At 40.1% G+C, this 15,585-nt stretch overlaps 2 protein-coding genes across 5 annotated transcripts in view; both read left to right on the forward strand.

Annotated features, from left to right (window-relative positions):
- The window catches only part of tbc1d32 (TBC1 domain family, member 32), a 103,563-nt gene that overhangs the window by 50,565 nt on the left and 37,413 nt on the right, over positions 1-15,585 (forward strand). For all 4 annotated transcript variants that reach the window (XM_006805650.3, XM_087852349.1, XM_006805652.3 and 1 more), the window contains exon 28: positions 3,823-3,906. In XM_006805650.3, coding sequence (XP_006805713.2) covers positions 3,823-3,906 — 84 coding nt within the window. The remainder of the gene's footprint in view (positions 1-3,822; positions 3,907-15,585) is intronic.
- On the forward strand, positions 9,527-12,019 carry LOC148098446 (uncharacterized). The gene has a single exon (XM_087852114.1). The coding sequence runs from the start codon at positions 9,970-9,972 to the stop codon at positions 11,566-11,568; it is 1,599 nt and encodes a 532-aa protein (XP_087708240.1). The 5' UTR covers positions 9,527-9,969; the 3' UTR covers positions 11,569-12,019.

Genomic DNA, 15,585 nt, shown 5'->3' on the forward strand with positions numbered 1-15,585 from the left:
AAAAGCCACAGAGACCCAGTGTTTAGAAAAAATGCGTCTCACTGTTCCGATACTCCTGACACGTACGGGATCACTACAGGGATCACTACAAAATGCTCAGAAAAAAGAAAAAAGAGTGAGAGGAACATCTAAGAACCTACAGGCCTCATTTACTGTAGCAGGATCATGAATGTTAAAGTTTGTGACAGTACAACTGGAAAAAGAACAAGTATGGCTTATTTAGAACGGTTGCCTCTTCCCTCTAAAAAGACCTTGACAGTACGACTTAGTGTTGCGAGTTATATTTGAGCAAACCACAAGGCTTCTGTAACAATGTCCTTTGGACAGTTAACACCAGAGTAGAGATGTTTTGTTGCATATCAGCACAAACTTATCATACCACCTGGTGGTGGAGGGGCAATGATTTAGGCTTATTTTGCTGCCACACGACTTGGGAAACTTGCAGTCATTAAATCGACCATAAACTCAGTGTATCAGAGTATTCTGGAGTCAAATCTTAGGTGCTTTCTTCAACAGCTGAAACTGAGTCATGCAATTGGATAATCATCCCAAGAACAGCAGAAAAAAAATCTACAACAGAGTGGCCAAAAAAGAAAAGTAGCAAGGTGTTGCAAGGGCCAAGTCAAAGTCCAGATCTTAACCTTATGGAAATGCTGTGGATCGATCTCAAGGGAGCTGCACATTAAAGAATGCTTGTAAACCTCAATGAAGTGGAGCAAAGCTGTAAGAAACACTGGCTCAAAGTTCCTCCACAATAATGTCCATGTGACTGATAAAGTCACACAGAAAACAATTATTTCATGTTATTGCTGCTAAAGGTGTTTTTACAAGCTGGTGAATCATGGGGTGGACTTAGTTTTTCACAGGACTGCAGTCCTATGAAAATATGACTAAACATTGATGATCCAGATTCAGGAGGGAGACCACCTCTGTGTGTTGCATGCACAAGGTCAAATAAATTATCTTTCTTATTGACTTGGTGGGTGTAATGTATGCTAAATATATTAATAGTGAAAAGAACAAAAAATCTAGATGACACAATCTGAAGGTTTTCAGGTTTTTTTTTTATTTAGCCTCTTTTTCTCCTGATTGCTTTTATTGAAATTCAGGTGCACTTCACACTTTTCCTCACCAAGATTACATAAACCTGATGTCCATGAACCTTTTTTAGACTCATCATCAATGTCGTTGACAGCCACTGTGAAATTGCACCTACGCCTACTTTTCCTATGTAGGAGCAAATAGCTGTGATTCAACGAAGACAAAAATATATTCAAATGAAGGAGGGCTGACAATCTTGTCATTAATGCATGTACTGCACAGTGATTGCCTCCTTTCATCAGTACACTGTTGAAGCCTGTAAAAGCAACTACTCCACAGCTCATTTGAAGCTTTTCACTGGAAGACCACGATCAAGATTTATTATCATTTAGGCTTCTCTTTGCTGTCGAAGTGCTATTTCATGTGTCACATCATTAACCACGTACAACCTGGTATTTCACTTCTCGAGAAACATTCAGTGAAGGAAATGTTTTATCTTTTATGAACTGACTACTAAATGAAACTGATTTCCTGGGAAGTTTATTCAACAGTTACTTGCGTCTATTTCTGAATATGAAGACACTGTGATTATCACTTGTCTTTGACAAGCTTCTATTCAGCTGGATGATGATATTGATTATGCTATCTCTTGGTTGAAGCACTTACAATTAGAACTGTTTCATGTTCAATACCTTACTATCTTGTCAGCTTATCGATTCCCTAATTGGTTTTCCTCAGCAGCATATTAATGAAATGCATTCACTCGTGCTCAGAGTTACTGAGCTGCGGAGTGAATAGGTTTGATCAGCCCTTTTAGTCTTCTCTGAATTGGCAGCTTGTGAAATGATTGAAAGTCTGTGCCACTGTGTTTACAAAACACCTTACACTTAGTTCACATATTTAGTAGTATAACAAAAACATACTTTTATTTACCTTTTTTGAAACATTTTATACCAGGACACAAACAGGAAAAGAATGGACGGTAGGTGGAAAAATGTTAATCAAAGGTAGCTAGTGTGAAATATGAGCCATCCAATCAAACAAACTTCACACAGTAGCAGAAAACAGCCCAAGGGACTAGAATCCATCCAGGAATTTCAAGAAAGCTATAATACCTACTTTTCCCAAATCCAATGAATCCAGAAACAAAAATAGTGGCAGCTGCCAGTGCTACCCCTCAGCCTGCTATTAGATACATGTATACATGTCAACTTGTTTTCAAGTTATCTTATTCACAGAATTTTTTTAGAACACTTGACCTCTGACCTTGAGGTTTTGAGATTTCAACTCCTCCAATATTTTAAGTAATTGCACCTATGGTATCAATATGGAAAATCCTACATCGCCTCATTGTCGAGTTATCACATTCATTAGATTTTCAGAAAACTTGAACTCTGACCTTGTGGTCAAAGAGACTGGAGTTTGAACTCGTCCAAGACTTTAAGTAGATGTACCTATGGTATGAATGTAAAAATTCTAGGTGACTGTGTTCTCAAGTTATCATATTCACAAGATTTTCAGAAAACTTGACCTCTGACCTTGACCTTGAGGTTGAGATCACTGAGGTTTGAACTTTATCATTATTGTTAACATTAAAAGTTTGTGAGCGTTCTCATATTCATAAACATGCTTGTCCACACCGCCCACCTGCCCAACTGCTTTTTATGGCTGAGGTGTAAAAACTCTTATTTGATTTGAATTCGGTCAACATCCTCTACAAGGTTATGGTCCTGTGCACCTCTGGATGACTTCCAGTGCTTTAGCCCAATCTCACTTTGACTGCTTGCATTTCTGCACATGCACGTTCACCTCGGATGGAAAACCTACGCAGAGCATCAGCTTTCAAACTGACTTGACTTCATGGCAAGGGTCATGACTGGTGGTGAGTTTTGGGTCGAACAGGAGTTTACAATGTCAAAGTTGGCACATCAGATCAGCAATGTGGTGCATACTAATCTTTGACTTTCACAAGGTCGTGCACCATGCATTTGTCCCTCTGGGTCAGCCTGTAAATGCAGACTTCTACTGTAACATCCTGAGGCATCTGAGGCTGAGCATTTGGCAGAAAACGCCTGAACTGTGATGTGTGCTGTGGTGTGCCAGCACAAAGCGCATTGAAAAGACAGGAGTTCCTTGGCCACAAAACAGACTAAAACAAACCAGTCTATTCATTTGGCCTACTACAAGTTAAAACAATAGGTTAAACTCTTTGGCCTGTAGAAGGTTGGTTTTGTATCGTCTTTATTTACTGTTTCTTCCTACCTCACCACCCTCTTCCTCTCTTATTTCCACAATTAGATCTTCAGTGACTGTGGGTGGTTCTTTGCGCAGACGTGTGAAGTGACACTAAAAGCCATGCTGACACAGTTTACTGAGTGACAGTCGGGGCTAGTGAATCCACAGTTGATACAAGATGTACATTTTTTGTATTGTATTACAGTGCATGTAATTTTTTCATTGAGCTATAATTTACTTTGTCAGAGACATCCTTATCCTAGAAGTGAAGCAGGTTTGTTTTTAAACTTCTATTATATATTATATTTTATTAGTATTTATAATGCTAATGACTTTATGCCAGCTGAGCACACTGTACGTCTTACATGGAAAGTATCTGTCCAATCCACTTACAGCTGCTTAATAGCGTAGAAAACAGGATGGAACCAATCTAAAAATAGTTGAAAGCTGACATTTGACTGTTTAAATTGGATTTCCTTTGAACGCAATATTTAATGTAGACCTGCTATCTTATGGTTTTTTTATGTGGCTGCTTTTTCTCCTCAGTGCTGGCTGACCTTCTGGAGAAAGTTGTGGCCCATCTATCCAAATCTGCTTCAGAGTGCTTCTTCTCTCCAGCTCGGTACAAAGGTCAGTAAGAAGAGCAACCCCCCCCCCCAAAACCTCCATTCTTACAATTTAGTCAAGGAAAATAACTAAAGGGCACTTTGTGGATCAGTGAAGACAGACATACGGTACAGGGACGCAAAACGAACCTCTGTGCTCCGCTCTGTTTACTTTATTTCTGGGTTACCGAAGATTATGTAAAGGTAAATGTTGGTTACACTCCAAAGCATATACAGAACTTGACACTTTGTTTTCTGTTGTGGGTTGTTATAGCCTTCTACTCCAGTCGCTTGTGAAAGGGCCTGTTGGCTCAGTCAGCTGAACTGAAGCCTGCTCGCTTCAATGTGGAGATCTGGTCTGTTAATAGTTTTGGTGAACTGAACCCTGGCGATTAAACTAGCCCTGAGGATAGGAATCAAAGCTGGTGATAACAACTGTGTATAGATGGTATAAAAGCACCATCTTGGTCTTTTGTAACCAGACATGGCAAAAAAGACGTCCCTTTTTTGTCATGTCTGGTTACAAAAGACCAAGATCTGATTGTTCAACTAAAGAAAACACACATGCATTGGCTATTAAGTTTTAAATGATGATGAGATTGTATGTCTACTTTGGGAGTCATAAACATCATTAGACCAGTGCACATATTGTCTCTAAAACACTTGGGTGGAGAGATGAGGAAACCTATCAGTGCTCTGTCTTGGTTGTTGAGTTGACTAATGTGGAAATAAAATTTATCCAGCAGTAAACCTGAGTTTGCGGTGAGGGAAGCATATTGTACAGTACAGCACTTTCCAGCAGGAACTTCGATAGAATGTAAAATAAAACATTTTGTGTATTTTAAAATGACCTTCAGTGTGTTTTTGTTGTTGCCGCACTAATCAACCACTTACTACTAACTGCAATGGTAGTTTATTGGATTGGAAAGTGTGGCGATGCTCGCCGCCTGGTCTCCCTTCTTGCTTGTTGGTGTGGGCAGGTCTCATTTGTAGGTGTTGGAGAGCTGCTGTGGCTCATTTCCATCAGTGGCACTGGCAATACCTGGGCTCATTCTGTCAGTGCACTATAAAGGCCCTCAGAACCCAACTGTGTAGTGGCTCTCCTCCCTGAGACACATTCTGGATTTTAGTTTGGTCTTTTTGCACTAAACAGCATTGTGTACACAGTCTCTTCAAGCATGCACTCACTTAAGCCACTAATTATACTGACTATACACATGGTTAGTTTAGGTTTTTCTCTTGTTTCTTTAATTTTAAATAAATAGTCTTTTTAATTGGCATTTGTCTGTGCATCTCCTGTTTTGTCATGGTTGTATGTCCCGGTTTGTGACAGGCTGCATGAGCTCATCTGGTGGGAGTGTAGTACTGTAGTATGTCAGGCATAAAAACGTGGTTTTCATGATGGGAGTGTAGAGTAAGTGTAAATAAAACAGTTTAGAGATGGAATATTTCCAGACAACAGACTAAATATTATATTTTAAGAAACTCCAAATTTTGCACTTGTCACAGGGTCTGAGTTGGAAGATTTTGGTAAAGCTTTGTCCCCGAGGTAGTTGAAAAACCCCAGTTGGGTAAAGCGTTGGGTTTTTTTTGTTAACAGACATGCTTATCTATTTAGTTGGTGTTATTTTTTTCATCTAAATTTTTTAGTGCAATTAGCACTTTCAGTACTAATCCATAGCAATGTGTTGTATTTTTCACATTGTCTGTGTGTAAAATACACATGTAAGCATGGATTACACAAAGGATCCTGCACCCCAAGCAGGATAAAAATAGAAATCCCTGGAAACAATTCTCTCTGCCCTTAAGAGCAGCATTTTCCACCACATGCTAAAATGTGTTATGTTTCTCAAATCGAATGAGTGAATGATTTTAGCAGGTTGGAGTATTTAGTAGCCAGTAGGCTAAACAAGCTGACTGATAGCAGTCAAAAAGGCATAATGCTAATAACTAAATGCCGCAACATCTTTCTACCTAGAAAGTCCCTAAAGGTAATGTGCAATAAGTATCCAATTAGCATATTTATTTGTTCCAGTTTACATGGGTTTTATAAAATCAAGTTAAGTCAAATCATAGTTCAATCATGACCTTCACCTCAAAGACACATTGCAAAGTTGTACTAAGTTTAACATCATATTTACCATACTAATTGGTGGAAGGATATCAGTTTGAATTTCATCAGTAACTGTATGGCTCTGCTGAAATAATGCAGTCATCTGGCACTTAGTAAACATTGGTATAATTATAATAGTGTGTCATTTGTTCAAGCACTCGAAACAGGTGCAGAGAAAGACTCAGAAAGACTCCAAAACTCAGCCATTTAAAATTAAACAGAGGTCCAGTTCTATAGAAATTAGGGTGTGGGGAAAAAGCATGAATGGCTCACTCACTCAATATAAATTAAAAACAAGCAGCTGTTCATTACTGAAGCAGATTTACCACATTTCTGATTTGCATTGTTCAGCATTGTTGTTTATGTGTTTTGTTTTTTTTAAACTCACTCGGCCATTGTTTTGCACGGGTTAGAGGTTTTAATTAAGATGCAATTAGTTCAGACAGGCCACTAAGTCAGTGATTCCCAGCAGATCAGCTGATGGTTTTGCTGATACCCTTTGTTGAATATTTGGCCAAGTGTGCCATAGGGTGCACTATTGTGCATCTACAAGCCAGCCTGCAGTGCACCTCCATGTCTGCTCCTCCTTTTTATTCTCTGCATGACCCTGTCATTGCTATTGTCTGTGCTGGCTCTCGCTGCTGCTCCCCTGCCGTATTCCTTGCCTGTACATGAATGGAAGGGTGGGGAGGTACTATATCAATTGTTGTGGAGACATTTTGGCCCATTCTACTTTACGACATTGCTTTAGGTTGATTGAGGTTAACAGCTACATGTTTTTATGCAGCTCTCTCCTAACAAAACATTTCAGTGGGTTTGGGGTCTGGATGTTGACCGGTCTATTGCATAACCTTAATTCTTTTCTTTTTCAGTCATTGTAGATTTACTGTTGCTGTGCTTGGATCATTGTTGCTGTTGCACAACCAATTTTCAGACATCTGATGGATAAATGGGCTTTTCCACCACCGTGCTTGAGAGCATGTCTTTTGACCTTTTTTTAACATTTAACATGCTAACCGAGGCCTGTAGAGTCTCTTGGATTTTGTTTTTGGCATCCACTCCCAAGAAAATCATAGCACCGTGTTAACACAGCTGAACGCTCTAGACCAACAAACTGCCAAAACGTTTGCTTTACAGAGGTGTTCACACTTAATCAAGTGCATTTGATTAGCAGCAACTGGCTGCTGCTTGCACTCCTAATTCCAATGAAAGCAGTAACAATGAACAGGAGTTCATCGAGTTCTCTGAAAACTTTCTTTTTCTGTAGGTTGAACTTAGTGGTTGCAGTCTCTTGTCCTGGAAATCATCTTGGACATTTCATGGACAATATAGTCTGGCAAATGCTTTGTGGTATCAAAATGCTATTTGTTGTGAATGCAGGTGTGTGTGCTCCTTGTTGTTCCTTTCTGATGCCACATGAACTACAGAACAGGGGAGTGCAGGTGGGGAGAGCTGTGTCTGTAAAGATCAAATGGTAAAACTGTTTTCTTCAATAATCTGCTCAGTCAAACGAGGCTTGTATTTCTCCGTGGGAGGTGTCTGTCCATAGGTCTCGCAATAATAACACAAACACACAGGCCTGCCACCCATTATTGTGTTACTCAAACCTTTTGACTTTCTTCCGCAGCCAAATTGATTTTTATGCATATGCTTTGTTTATGGCAATAGCCAGTTTCCCATATGATGACAGCATGCACTATAACCTCTGTTATACATTTATTATATTATGTGCAGGCAACTGTTAATACGCATTGTAATTTTTTTTATTGCTAAAGCTGATAAATATTATCAGAGGCAGGTCAGAATATTATGAATGCTTTATTTTTGGCAGGTTTAACAAAAGCGTACAGTTTGGCTTTCTATACTGAATGCATACTCCATTAATCATAGTTGTATTTTAACCACAGTCATTGTTTAACAGTAAATTTAATTTCCCTCTACTTAGCTAAATGTGGCTCAATTATATTCAGCAAGGGCACTTAAGCTATTAAAAGAAGTGGGTGTGAAATACTGAAATAACATTAACAGTGCATAAGCTATTAATCTGCACTCCAGAAAATTTCTGACAAGTGCTGATTATTTTTACAGTAAAGAGATTTTCTGAATCGTTGTTTGAAATTTTCTGTGGCTCAGAACACCTGTAAAAACACAAGATTTCATTGTAGAACAGCATTTTGAACTTTGTAATATTCTGATGTCTGACACTGACATGTTTATTATGATTTCATTTTTTATTTGTTTTTCTAAGGACATAATATCAATAATCTTTCTTTCATACACATTTTATGGAAGTAACTTTCCCACCTCTTTGTCAATACACAAACAATGCACAATTTGTCTGTTCATAATTACCAGAAGATATGATGACATAAGAGCTTTTTGGAGCATTTGGATACACCCACAACCCAGGTGTTGCCAAAGGTATCCTTGAATGGCTAAATCTAAATTACTGGGAGGTGATCAGCAGCACACTGCTGCTAAAATGTGAATGAAAACCATTTCACTGTGGTCTTCTCTAATGATTACTCAACATATAAAACCAAGATTTGTTTCACTTGTTGGAGTTGGTAGATAGGGCTAAGTTTATGTTGCTTATTTCAAGGGCTTTTCAAGGGGCATAAAAAAGATATAAGGACACACAGGTGGTATAAATCAATACAGGATTTAAAATAGAAGATAAACAGAAGATGTATAAAATAAAATTAATTAAATGGAAGAATATAAAGGTACAAGACTTGTCTTGAAGACACTGCACTATTTGAATAAATAGCTTCATATTTTACCTGGTGACAGTAAGGTTTTAAGCTGCAGTTTAGAAGATATGACTTGGTAGAAGCTTGAGGTTTTCCAGGAGTGAGAATCATGTGAAAAAGAAAGTTTTCATAGGACTCTATGCTCTATACCAGTAGTTCTCAAACTTCTCACAATGAGTACCACCCATTGACTATAGAAAACATGGACGACGCGACAGCTCCCCAAAAATGAAGCCAAAACGTCTCTATCGCCCCCTGGTGTCTGGCTGCAGTATAGATCATAAACCCCGCCTCCTCCATGTTAGCGGATGGGACTGGGGTCAGACTAAAATAAATTTATTCTCCTTAGATAATTTTTCTTCCAAAGATTCTTTCTTTTGTTTTCAATAGTTCTCATCACGCTGATTGATGTTCAAGGGGTCTCCTTTCCCATAAGTTTGATTCTAATTCCTACCGCGGTGATGTTAAATTGGGGTGAAACGTCATCATAAGAGCTTTGACTCACAGCTGCAGTCACGGAGAAACTTGCGTATCTCTGTTCGGGAATAGCAGATAGTAGTGATGTGCGATACCACTGATTTCCTTTCCGATCTGATACCAAGTAATATTCAGGGTGGCATCGACGATACTGATCCGATACCGATACTTTGTACAAAAACGTATTTTATTTATTGTATCTCAAATTATAGCATCATAATGATTACAGGACATCAGATTTCTTGTTCTTATCACTTAATAATGCAGAGTTATCATATAGAAATAAAAAACTGAAGTTGTGCGCTATTTGAAGACGTTGCCTGCCTGCAGCACTAAAGGACTCCGTGAGAGACGTCTGTCTCGCCCTAGCAGCACCTGTCCGTACTTTTATTTAAGTTTGCTAGAATTCTATTTCAAAGAAAAACAAGATTCTCTGCTAAGTTGATGACATCACATTTTGCATTCTAAGTGGATGACATCACACTCCATTTGCACTCCCTGACATCACACTCCAGATCAAAGGATCAAAGGGAAATTGAGCAATAACATTCTCTCAAAAGTCCTTAAATAGGACACCAGCGTGCTCTCAGTATGTCTCAGAACTGTGCAACTGTATAGGAACACACCACGAGCCAACCTTTAGACAAAGATTTGACACGTTAAGTGTATGTAACAAAACACAAACCCAAACCCCGATCGAATAGAAAACATATCATTCGACATTGTAAGACAAAAGACAAGAAAAATGCATCATATGCAGCAAAACCTTGATCCCCAGGAAGGGACCTCATCGGCCGCTGTTAGCCCTAAGCAGCAAAACCCAAACCCAAGAGGGAAAAACAAGGCACCAAATGAGGGGACTCCATCTGATGCTGCCAAACCAAAGGGTGCAAACAAGAAGAAGATGCAGAAAAATGCAAACCCAAACCCCAGAGCCAGAAACCCTGGACCCAATCGAGGGCCTGTGCAACATCAGCCCAATGCCCACTTTAAACCCAATAATGGGCCAGGGCAACACTGGCAAAATCCACAGTTTTTGCCAAAACAAGGGCCTGTGCAACATCAGCCTAATGCCCACTTTAAACCCAATAATGGGCCAGGGCAACACTGGCAAAATCCACAGTTTTTGCCAAAACAAGGGCCTGTGCAACATCAGCCCAATGCCCACTTTAAACCCAATAATGGGCCAGGGCAACACTGGCAAAATCCACAGTTTTTGCCAAAACAGGGGCCTGTGCAACATCAGCCTAATGCCCACTTTAAACCCAATAATGGGCCTGGGCAACACTGGCAAAATCCATGGTTTTTGCCAAAACGAGGGCCTGTGCCACATCAGCCCCATCCTGACCATAACACCAACGATGGGCCACCTCAGCCACAGCCTCACTTAACACCAAATGATGGCAGTCGTCCATACAATGAGACTGATGAACTGGGTGCGCTGAGATTCCACCTGCAGGAGGCTCAGCACATGTGCAAAACCAATCTTTATAAAATGACAGCTGCAAACCACAAAGCTGCTGCAGCTAAAACTCAGAATGATTGGGTTCGTCTGCAGCTACAGTGCTGCAGACAAAACGCTCAAAAAACCATCCTTGAGCTCCAAAAACAGCTGGAAGAGGCTCGTAGAAAGACACCCGAGGAGAACTTCACCCCTGAGGTAAGTGAGGCTCCTGTTGAAGACAGCAACACAGCTGTCACAGCTGCAGAGCTGAGTGTGGACGCTTCAACACAAACTGCAGAAGCTCCACACACAGACTCTATAGACGTAAAAACTGTCCGAGAAGCTGAGTTGGAGGTCCAGTGCAAAAAACAGCAAGAAGAGATCGAACAACTCCGTGAGCAGCTCCTCAAAACTCAAAAGAATCTTGAAGAGGAAGTTGCAAAGCGCAAAGATCAGGAACAAAGAGCCAACTGTGAGCTTGCTGAGCTGAAAGACAAACTCAGCACCAGTGAGGCTCTTTGTGAAAAAAATTATTTGAAGGTGCAAAATTTAAAAGAAGAGCTGGAGAAAAACAAAGCTTCCCACCAGGAAATCGTGGAGCAAAACCTGGAGAACACAACAATCCGCAACCAACTCGGGCAAACAGAGGAAGAAAAGATCACACTTCAGGAGTTTTTGCTGTCTCTGCAAGAGACAATAAAAAAGCAAGAAGACCAGTCCAACGTTGCCAATCCTGAAAATTCTCCAGCCCAAAACGAGACACTCCAGGAGAATCAGCCAGAAAAAGAGGAGGCCAGCGCTACCAAACCAGAAAGTCCAGAGGCCCGAGATGACCAAGTGCTAAAAGAAAAACCAAAAAAGAAAAAGGAGCGCAACTGGTTTTGGAGACTTTTCACTTAAGTGACTTTCACCCCGTCCCCTATAAAATCACAGTAATATACAACTAAATATTATCAGTCACTTCCAGTGCCAAAACACCCATTTTAAAGCATATTTGCTTTAATATTTAGTTGTGTATAACTTTGTCATCGGCTCCACCCTCCCCCCCAACCGGTCGCAGCAGATGGCCGCCCCTCCCTGAGCCTGGTTCTGCCGGAGGTTTCTACCTTTTGAAAGGTAGTTTTTCCTCCCCACTGTCGCCAATTGCTTGCTCATAGGGGATTGTTGGGTTTTTTCTTTAGTTCAGTTCAATTCAATTCATTTGTATGTAAATACTGTTGGACTGAATTGAACTGAATTAAAGAAGATTTTTAGGAGACGGAGTAGTCACTGAGTGAACCAGGGTATTATAACATCTTACCCATGAAAAACTACGATCAACCAATCAAATAAACAATTGAATTTAACAAAACATTTGAAGTGTGAACATTTTGTCTCATTTAAAACATGTGAAAATGTCCAATTATAACAACCTAACAGCAGAAATAAAAATGTTTACATCCTGGTTGAAAACAGGGGTGATTTTAGCCCATTTTTGGGGGTGCTTAAGCACCCCCAAAATGAATCAAAGCAGCCCCAAAGATTTCTTACTTTTTTTTGACAATATTTGCTGTTTGGGTGACACACTACTAAAAATATAAAAAGCATATAGTGCTGTACTTGTTTGAGACGTAACATTTTAACAACAAAAGTATAGATAACCCCCCCTCCCAAAATGGTTTGTTCCAGCTCGCCTCTCCCCTACTCTGGCTCTAGCGCTCTTGCTGGCAGCAAGTTGCTGCCAGATAGTGATGTGCGATACCACTGATTTCCTTTCCGATCTGATACCAAGTAATATTCAGGGTGGCATCGACGATACTGATCCGGTACCGATACTTTGTACAAAAACGTATTTTATTTATTGTATCTCAAATTATAGCATCATAATGATTACAGGACATCAGATTTCTTGTTCTTATCACTTAATAATGCAGAGTTATCATATAGAAATAAAAAACTGAAGTTGTGCGCTATTTGAACACGTTGCCTGCCTGCAGCACTAAAGGACTCCGTGAGAGACGTCTGTCTCGCCCTAGCAGCACCTGTCCCTCTCCTCCTCTTCAGTTTGCCTCAACATACGCTCGTCATATTCTGTGATATGATTTACTCTGAGGTGTTTGACAAGGTTAGTGATGTTGCCACAACCATGCCAACCCTCGGTTTGGAGTAAATCGGTTTGGCTGAGAATAAAGTTATTAGATTAGATTAAATTAAAATTAACTTTATTAATCCCTCGGGAGGGTTCCGTCAGAGTTTACGTGAGCGCCCGGTTATATTTTAGATAGCAAGGAGCAGACGGCAGAGTTTCACTCCGCCGAGGGAGCTCGTGACGTACTACCCGGCTTCCTTTAGACCGCAAAGGCCGGGTCCTCGGGTGGAAGCAGCCTCTGAATTTGGACACCCCCGCTGTTTCAATAATAACGATGACATTTAACGTATTTTATCCGATAAATAAACACTGTAAAATGTATTTATCACCGCCCCTCCCAACAGCCCTTTTGAATGTCTCCCTAATTCTGAGGTCTCAAGGTTGGCATGTATGGCCACAACACCTCACTTTTTTGCCACACGTATTACAAACCACGTCTCAGCTGTTTGTTGAGGTAAAATACGTCCGCACAATTACGCTCAGTCATTGTTGTGAGTGCGCACGCCAAGGGGCTGCGAGTTATAATGCAGCCGTATTTCGCACATGACTATGAAAGGCGGAAGAGGAAGTAGTTCCTTTGAATGTAGACAATCCGAATATTATAGTTTCTTTCTACTGTGTTCCTGTTAATGATAAACTACCAATTTACCCTAAATTACTAAAATATCGATATTTTAATGTGAGAATCGATTCTAGAACATAAATGACTGGTATCGGAGGAATCGATATTTCAGGATCGATCCGCACATCACTAGCAGATAGAGCGTAGGCTCTGAGAGGAGGACCAGCGTTTACACTACGAAAACACGACCGATTGTTTTAACCTGACAGCCCGAGGTGTTCTTCAGTAAACTGGACTACCCGACAGAAGGACCCGAGGCCCCGCTGCACTTTTTCGGTAAGTTAAACGTGTTTGTAAGCTAATCCGTAACTACCGTCCTTAGCTAGCTCCTGAGACCTAGCTAGCTAAGATGAGCACTCGGCTGTCAGGGTTCGTTTAGCTAATCTGTGCAGGTGAATGAATTTACTAAAGAAATCAAGAGAAACGCTCCGGGCTGCTGCAGTCACTAATTACTGTTACTGTACTTTTATTACAAGTATTATACTGTAAAAGCAACAGGCTTCACCCTGCTTCAGCTCCTGTGCAGAGCTGAATATTAAATATGTGCAAACAACAGCATGTTTTCAGTCTCTTGCCACATCTGTAAAGACAGTAACCATTTTTTTTAAAAGCTTGTACTTCAGTAACTCATCATTAATCAGGAACTATGGATTAAAGTACTGTAGTGTACTGTAATACTGAAAAAAATGTAAGAGAACTTCAGATCCTGAGTGTGTGAGGACAGAAGAATCAGCTTTATTTCAATATTGAGGGATAAAATTTATATCTGAGTTTGATGGTTCTGTTGTCTTTGTGATTACAGGAGCTGCCCTCAGATTCAGACCTCAGCCCCACCCAGTGACAGCAGACAGATCATCCAACATGTTCACATGTTAACTGCAAAATGAACTGATGAAAACAGTACAAAGGTTAAAGTGCCACACGTGCTGTAGTGAAAGCTGCAGCTGTTTTATTGATAAAGTTAAAGACAAAAAAACAAAAGGATTAATCACTCATGTAACTGTGTCACTATATATCAGCATTAACAGGACCTCAGTTTGGTGTTTCACAAAGCTGCTGATCTCAGACCTGCACAGCTTCCGTTTTAAACACTTGATGTACTCAGCTGCATGAAGAGCATATGAGATTTTCTCTAACACAAATAAAACCCGATGAAGGTCAAAGGTCGTCACTTGTATGTTGAACTACAAACTTGTCATCTGGAATTTTTTCAGTTTTTTTTCAGTTTTTTTTTGTTTTTTTTAAACACATAGTGTGTTATTTACCGTGAAGTGATTCAGAGTTATTCATACCAGAGTAACCAGAGAGGATCACATATTTTTAAATATATAACTTTCTACAGGACTGAATATAATATCTTTATGTAAAAGTCTGGAGCCTCTGGGGAGTATCCGAGTATTTATTACATTACACAAACCAAAGGTCTCATCACAGTGTTCATGAAATGCTGGGTTTATCCATCTCCTGGGGCGGGCCTACAGAGGAGTGCTGAAGATTTCCCTGTGAGGGAGCTGCTGGTGAAGATCATGAGTCCTGCTTGATCACTGCCATGAGCTTCAGTCTTCCTGGTATTTCTTAAATGATGCCTCTTACAGCGGGTCAACAGGACTTATGGCACAGGACAGCTGTGATGAAAGAAAGGGAAGAAGTTTCTCCAAACCTCTGGACCCAGGAAACCCAGCTTGGTCCTGATGGTCTCCCTCACTAGTTTCTCTCCAGGGTGAATGTAGCTGTTATTATAATATGGACTCTATTATTAAATGAAAAGAACAAATTAGACTACACTACTGAAACGTTCTGTTGATGTTTTTAAAGTCTCCATGTTACCAGGCTGTAGAGATTTAAACAGTTTTAGATCCATTACACTCAGTCTTATGTTAAAATCTCAAAGGACAGCATTATATTTTTGATATTAACAGTAACTCTGGGCCTCTGTAGAGTGTGCAGCTGATCTCGTCGCTGTCTAAAAATGGATTAAAAAAACACAAGAAGTGCTGAATCCTTCAATAACACAGACTATTAGAGTAGCAGGTGTGTAGCATCGCTAACTAGCTAGCAACAAGCCTCTAACACAGTGCGTATGCTAGCGGCTAATCTAGCAAACGAATTAACAACAGAGTGATTTTAGAACTATAAGATGATAAGCTGTGTGTCTTTTTTATAACAG

Source organism: Neolamprologus brichardi, chromosome 15 (genome assembly GCF_056152115.1).
Source record: "Neolamprologus brichardi isolate AB-2024 chromosome 15, ASM5615211v1, whole genome shotgun sequence".
Taxonomy (NCBI): Eukaryota; Metazoa; Chordata; class Actinopteri; order Cichliformes; family Cichlidae; genus Neolamprologus; species Neolamprologus brichardi.

Excerpts from the sequence above, each read along its gene's own strand:
- LOC148098446 (XM_087852114.1), top strand. The coding sequence starts at position 9,970 with ATGCATCATATGCAGCAAAACCTTGATCCCCAGGAAGGGACCTCATCG.